The sequence below is a fragment of the Embiotoca jacksoni genome, unplaced genomic scaffold (assembly GCF_022577435.1).
Source record: "Embiotoca jacksoni isolate LCO1_2020_lvr unplaced genomic scaffold, fEmbJac1.0.p SCAF_72, whole genome shotgun sequence".
In the NCBI taxonomy this organism is placed as follows: domain Eukaryota; kingdom Metazoa; phylum Chordata; class Actinopteri; family Embiotocidae; genus Embiotoca; species Embiotoca jacksoni.
This window is the reverse complement of record NW_027185428.1, coordinates 270,001-276,872: the sequence shown is the minus strand read 5'-3', so window position 1 is coordinate 276,872 and position 6,872 is coordinate 270,001. Positions and strand designations below refer to the sequence as shown.

General features: G+C 47.9%; 1 protein-coding gene across 1 annotated transcript in view; it reads right to left on the bottom strand.

Annotated features, from left to right (window-relative positions):
- Positions 1-4,054: 4,054 nt before the first annotated feature.
- Positions 4,055-6,872, bottom strand: part of kcnh3 (potassium voltage-gated channel, subfamily H (eag-related), member 3) — a 147,016-nt gene continuing 144,198 nt past the window's right edge. The window contains 1 exon segment of the mRNA XM_069177374.1: positions 4,055-6,754. Coding sequence (XP_069033475.1) covers positions 5,798-6,754 — 957 coding nt within the window. The 3' untranslated portion in view covers positions 4,055-5,797.

The window sequence follows — 6,872 nt, the reverse complement described above, 5'->3', positions numbered from 1 at the left end:
GTCTGCACGTCTCAGTTCTTCACAGCAGTTTCATTTCAAAACAAAAGTTTTAAAATGCATTCGTAGTTGTGTGGTTCGTTTCCAATGTGTGTGTTGGACTGCCGTCTGTCTGAACCGGGCGGTGCTGTCAGCGGAGGTCCAGTCAGAACCATCAGACTTGACGCTCATCATTTTACAGGAGCAACGCTCCCAAACAGCAGCTGCATGGACAGGAACTTTTAACAAGTCCCTCCTACTCAATAAAAACAGAGACGAGCCCTCATTCACTAATATGTGTGTAAAAAGTCTTTGTGCACAAAGTGAGTGCACATGCAAAATCACCGTGGGATTCATGACACGTGCGTATCGGCCAACGTAGTCCTCACCACCGTGCGCATGTTAGAGAATCAGTCATTCTAAACTGACAGGCACCTCTGTGATTAGCATACTGCCACGCCCCCAATTCTCCATATAAGGACATTCTTTGTCTGGAGCTGTGTCTTGACCAAAGCGGCTGACAGATGGCACCAAAAATTAAAAAGAAGAAATTCACAATACACAATAGTGTCTGAGGTGGACACAGAAAAGGAAGACGATTCAAAATGATTTCCTCACGAGTAACTGGTTAAAATAAATTCGTGCAGCATCGCGGGCTGCGATTACTACAGCTGCTGCGTCCCCTGAAGTGCCCTGTGGCACAGGTTGATCCTCAACCCGATGAACGCAACAGCGCAGCGAGTATTCATCACAGAGATGTAGCGGATGTCCCCGGAAACTGCACGACTTTAGCTTTTCAAAAATGTTGGTGTAACGAAGCGTCGTGGAGATAATCGAAGTGGAAGTTGCGGTGACGTGACACTGCACGAAGCGCTCCATCCAGCTCACTGAATTCACACCGCGCTGTCGATCCAAATAAACAGCAGGACGGATCCTTTCTGACGAAACCCGCCGTTTCTCTGGACGACAAAGTGTTTTCAGCAAGTCCAGTTTGATCCCAGCTGACCTCTGACCTGAATACGTCCTAGAAATGAGGGTGAACGTGATCAGAAGTAACCGCAGGTCATTTATTTCAGAATTAATATGGTATATCCAATTATCGGTGAATATATGTGAATATCTTAATTAAGACAATAATTGATATGGTTTAAAGGCCGGCAATTTATTGTTAGCCTATTTAATACATTTGATCAATGCATTAGTAAATTAATGGTTTTCAATAGTGTCGTTTATGAAATCCTGTTTTAATGAATGCAGTTTTAATATGCTAAAAGGTGTGTGTTTCAACTTTAAAGACAGCCAGGCTGTCATCACTGGTTGGTACGCACGGTCTGAGGTCATCATGTTCACAGAGTACCAACAAATTCAGGAAAGAAGATATTGATGAATCCCAGATTTGTGCATCAAATGTTCGTATGCACGGTTTAACCATAGATTTATGCGTTAGTGAATGTTTGTAGAGCAAAGGACAGGAAAAAGGTAGTTCTTCATGGTATCGATCGTACGCTGTAACAACAGCCATATGATTTCACACACAAATAACACATGTTGAGAGAAGCGCTTGTCCACATGCTGCCGTTTATCACCACCTTCACCCCGTTTTTGGCCCAAAGTTTGAGTTCACTCATTCACTGTTCATCTGTTTGGAGTTTGTTCGTTATCTTTTCCAGTTCATCCTCAGTATCTTGAAGAAGGCCTTCAGCTCACCTTTGTCCAAGTGAGGAGAAAAACATTCACGCATTTGTTACCGCAGCTCTTTCATGGTTGACACTGGTGACAGCGTCCAACAAAGACTGCCCATGCTCACACCAAGAATTTATTGCATCACTTAACTGCATACTGTCTCATCAGCACTGATTGGACAGATTAACATTAACATTTTTAATCTGACTCCATAATAACTTTCTACCTTCCATCAGTGACTAAAAATGCAAGAGTACAAAGAGGTGATTCATTGGTAATTCAAAGAGCATTGGTTTTACATGAAGACAACACAGGTGATTCATAAGATTTCAAAACTGAGGATGATACGTTGAAACTTTGATTGGACCATGAAAAGGCTTCATATCGGGAGGATGGATGCTGGGTTGAATTTGAATGAATATTCACCAGCAAGTCCGGAGATATCGTAACCTTGCAACACTCAACTGTGCTCATTGTTGGGCAGCAGGCTCCTTGGTCATCCCAAGCAGTGCTTACTGTAGAGCTGAATTCACGAGGTCCAGAGAGGTGGACAATTAGGAAGGGGCCGGACCGGCTCCACCGTAGCGGGGTTAGGAGTGGTGGGGTTGGGATTAGGAAGGGGTCGGACCGGCTCCACCGTAGCGGGGTTAGGAGTGGTGGGGTTGAGATTAGGAAGGGGCCGGACCGGCTCCACCATAGCGGGGTTAGGAGTGGTGGGGTTGGGATTAGGAAGGGGTCGGACCGGCTCCACCGTAGCGGGGTTAGGAGTGGTGGGGTTGAGATTAGGAAGGGGCCGGACCGGCTCCACCGTAGCGGGGTTAGGAGTGGTGGGGTTGAGATTAGGAAGGGGCCGGACCGGCTCCACCGTAGCGGGGTTAGGAGTGGTGGGGTTGAGATTAGGAAGGGGTCGGACCGGCTCCACCGTAGCGGGGTTAGGAGTGGTGGGGTTGAGATTAGGAAGGGGCCGGACCGGCTCCACCGTAGCGGGGTTAGGAGTGGTGGGGTTGAGACTAGGAAGGGGCCGGACCGGCTCCACCGTAGCGGGGTTAGGAGTGGTGGGGTTGAGATTAGGAAGGGGCCGGACCGGCTCCACCGTAGCGGGGTTAGGAGTGGTGGGGTTGAGATTAGGAAGGGGTCGGACCGGCTCCACCGTAGCGGGGTTAGGAGTGGTGGGGTTGAGATTAGGAAGGGGCCGGACCGGCTCCACCGTAGCGGGGTTAGGAGTGGTGGGGTTGAGACTAGGAAGGGGTCGGACCGGCTCCACCGTAGCGGGGTTAGGAGTGGTGGGGTTGAGATTAGGAAGGGGCCGGACCGGCTCCACCGTAGCGGGGTTAGGAGTGGTGGGGTTGAGATTAGGAAGGGGCCGGACCGGCTCCACCGTAGCGGGGTTAGGAGTGGTGGGGTTGAGATTAAGAAGGGGCCGGACCGGCTCCACCGTAGCGGGGTTAGGAGTGGTGGGGTTGAGATTAGGAAGGGGCCGGACCGGCTCCCTCTCTGGGATCAAGAATGTCTTTAAAATGCTTTTTGAAAATATTTTACAGTACCTATGAAATGTATTTCTATGCAATTCTTACAGAAACTGCGTGGATAATTTGCAATGTTAATATTCTAGTGTTCTGACCTTTTGTAAAAAATCAAACACCCCGAACAATGTATTCATTTTTTAGACTGATGAGTCTATCCATCCATTATCTTCTGCTTATCCAAAGCAGGACGTGTTTCATGGTCAGTTATATGAATAAGAATTATCATTGTATATAAGAAAAATTTTCGTGAAATTTGACAAGAATATTTTTCATACTCGGACTGTAAAACAAGTATTAAAAGTGATTCTATGTTGTTGTCTTTAGAATTGAATTTAATGATCCCTGCAGAAACCCCGACCCTTGTTTAGCCCTGGTTGTGCATTCACACACCCTGGTGTTGGCAGACTGAGTGGATCCGTGGTTGTTTCCGGTCATCGGGTGTATACACCTCGGGTTAGCTCTGAAACTCGTAAAGCAGCCTTTAACCAATCAGCACTGACCACGTGCTGAAACTCTTCCACTGCTGCAACAACATTTAAACAGAAACGGTTGACTTCAGCATCATCACACTGGTCGCCGATTGGTCCGAAGGCCGTGCACTCAGTAGATCCAGAGGTTTAACCTGTTTAGAACTGTTGCTCTGTTCCAATTGCATGACTACAAATATTTTTAACTCATTTCCCTCTCAGTTTCTTACTCCAAATCTGAAAGGTCTTAATTTGTATAATGTGAAAAAAAAATTCCAGAAACTCATCAGTTGTATTTGTCTGTAAATTTGGAAATAAATAACGTTAAATCCTTTCGCAGTTACTACTTGAAGCACAAACCAGGAATATTGGATCTCAAGAAAAGCACAAGAGTCTGAGATCTTACAAAACAACACTTCTTTATTGTTGGACAGTAATTCTGGTTCAGGTTTTTATGTAACAGCAGTCTTTAATAAAATACATCTGAAACCCAACAGCCTCCAACAGGGCCGCCACTTTTTTCTACTCCTATCAGCCGTCCGCCCTGGACAGCTCAAAAAGCCGGCACATTTCTCATGCAAAAAAGCTGTGACATGCATTTGATTTTAAAACCCTTTTGTGTACCTTCCCCCCCCCCTCCCCGCCTCAGAGTAACCCTCGGGATCAGAACTCCAGACATCGATGGGAGTTCTGCTCAGTGAATCTTTGTATTTCAGTGTGTAAAGAGTCCAGAGTCCCGTTACAGAAAATAGAAAGCAGAAATCTGACTGTCCATATTACACGTGGTGCACAAAGCACCTCACCAAAAAACTAAAGAACGTACCGAAGTCCTGAGACCTCCAAAGTGACGCAGCCTGGATGTTGTAGTCTTTTGGGTGAGGCCGTCACCTCGTAGCAGAATAAAGCCCAGTCGCTGGCGAAGGGGGGCGGAGATGATGAGAGGCATGTGTGCTACATAAGAGTTGGGAAGGCTGCACTCAGTCTGGAGGGCATCCAGGTTAAAAGCAAACCTTCCTCCCCACTCTGTTTCTCTTCCGTCTCCAAAATGGGAAACACATTTCTGTACCAAAACAAAAATAAATAAACAAATATACAGCCTGAAAAATAAATAAATAAATTAGTCACATTTTAGATAAAAGGTGCAGGTGTTCTCCACAGGTGACTGATGGCTTTCTATGTAAATTTTGATCCAAATGCTGCCCTGTAATTAACAGGGGAAGGACTTGACATGATGTCTTTACATGAAGAAGGCACAAATGGCTGGATGGCTAAAGCTCAGGGGTGATGTGGGACTTTGATATACAATCTGAAAAGCTGCTTGTAAACAGTGATGATGGTGATAAGCAGTGATAGAACGGTGCTGCTTCTGATATCAGCGTTTCCCCACACGTTTTCCAGAAACCTTCCTTTTATCTTTGGCATACGACCCAACCGCTCGCCCAGACTGTTGATTCTTTCCATACTTCAAACTTTATTTTTTACAGGGAAAGAAAACATTGAAATTTCAGGGTTTTTTGTCGACATGAGTGATGGGCGTGTGTGACTGAGGAGATGGTTGATGTCCGCTGTGTTTAACCCTCTCTCCTGCTGAGGAGACCTGCTGTGACTGAGACTGAGTGAAGACCTTACATTCCCTGTTTATCTGGTTTTGGGTGAAGACATATTTCCTGCTGAGATAGGTGTGCTTGTACCTGGCCTTTGAAGAGGACGACACATCCATACTGAGATTAAAAAGGAAACTTGGATTTTCAGTCAGATGGATAAAGCTAAATTAGGCTCTGGAGGTGGGCGGAGCCGGATAAAAGAAGTGCCCTGGTCCTGTGTGTCGTAGTAGCTGCGGGGATGAACTGATGCTACTGGATTGTTTATGCTGAAAGACAATTTGTGCTGCTGTAGTCCTGTGGTTGATCTCCAGATCTCTAAAGGTGCTCCTGCACACTGATTTGCTGATAGCTGGCAGCGTGTCTCAGCCTCCCAGGTGGGTCTCTGTTTACCTGTCTGTCCTTTTAGAGTTTCCTGCCTGCTAAATCACCTCGGTGTGATTTCTCTCCTGCTCTGATCCATACTCATTACATCCCTTTTTCTATCTTTTTCCTTCCCTGCTACTCTATTGTCATCCCTGACTGTTGCTCAGGGTAAACCTTCTCATAACGCTGGCTCCTCTTCATCAATGAAGCTGATATTCTCTGTGGAGCACCTCCCCTCCTCCATCTGTCGCCCCCTCTCCTGCATCTCCAGCTCCTGGGGATGAGTGACGACTTTTGCCTCCCTGGTGTGCTGCTGTGAGTTACACCAAGTTGGAGTCTGGGGATCTCTTCTCATTGCACTTGTTAAGTTTAGAGACAAGGGCAGCGAAAGGGTGGAGGGATGGACGGAGGCTGCAGGGGATACAACGGGGTCAGAAGGGGACAGCCTGAGCCGATGATCTCCGGGGGAGGACGTGAGCGACGGCGGAGCGGAGCAGTGGGAAGGAGGTGGTGGGAGCGGGTCTCTGCTGGTGCAGCAGCCAAGGCCGGTCGGGTGAGGGCCTTGGCTGGGGGAAAGGGATGGGGAGGAGGAGAGAGATATGGAGAAGGAGAGGGAAGGTGAAGGGGTGTGAGAAGCCAGAGGAGGCTGCTCCTGCAGAAAGGGCAAAAATATCCCGTTACTGGAGGCGGCGTGGAGGCTTTGGGGGGCTGGGAACCCCTCTGGAAGTCCCTCCCTGGGTGAGTGGAGGTCGGGGTCAATGGGCCGCTTGATGTCGCCCCCTGGGGGATTGGGTGGGGGCTGTGCTGATGCTGATGATGACGGAGACAGATTATGGCTATTCAGTGGATGAGGAGTCGGGAGAAGGCATCCTGGCAGATCCACCCCCTCTGTGTCTCCTCGGTCCAACAGGGAGTAAGTGTCAGGTCTTTGGAGGGAACACGGTGTGGTGGGAGGGGGCACTGGGGGACAGGTGCTCGATGACAACTGGCTGGCACTGCCGGGGGGTGGGGTTAAATTTGGCATCATGGTCATCAGGATTGGCTGCGGTGTTGTTTGGAGGAGGGGCTTAAGAAGGCGAGTCACTTCCTGCAGCTCCTGACTGAGCATGGAGACTTGTTTAGAGAGGCTGTTCATCTGTGGAGTGGAGACAGACACAACATTAACACAGTATCACGTTTCTTATTGTCAAGGTGGGGAAGCTTTCAAACATATCTGATGAAGTTAACTCTTCTTTGTGTCAATTACATTGTGA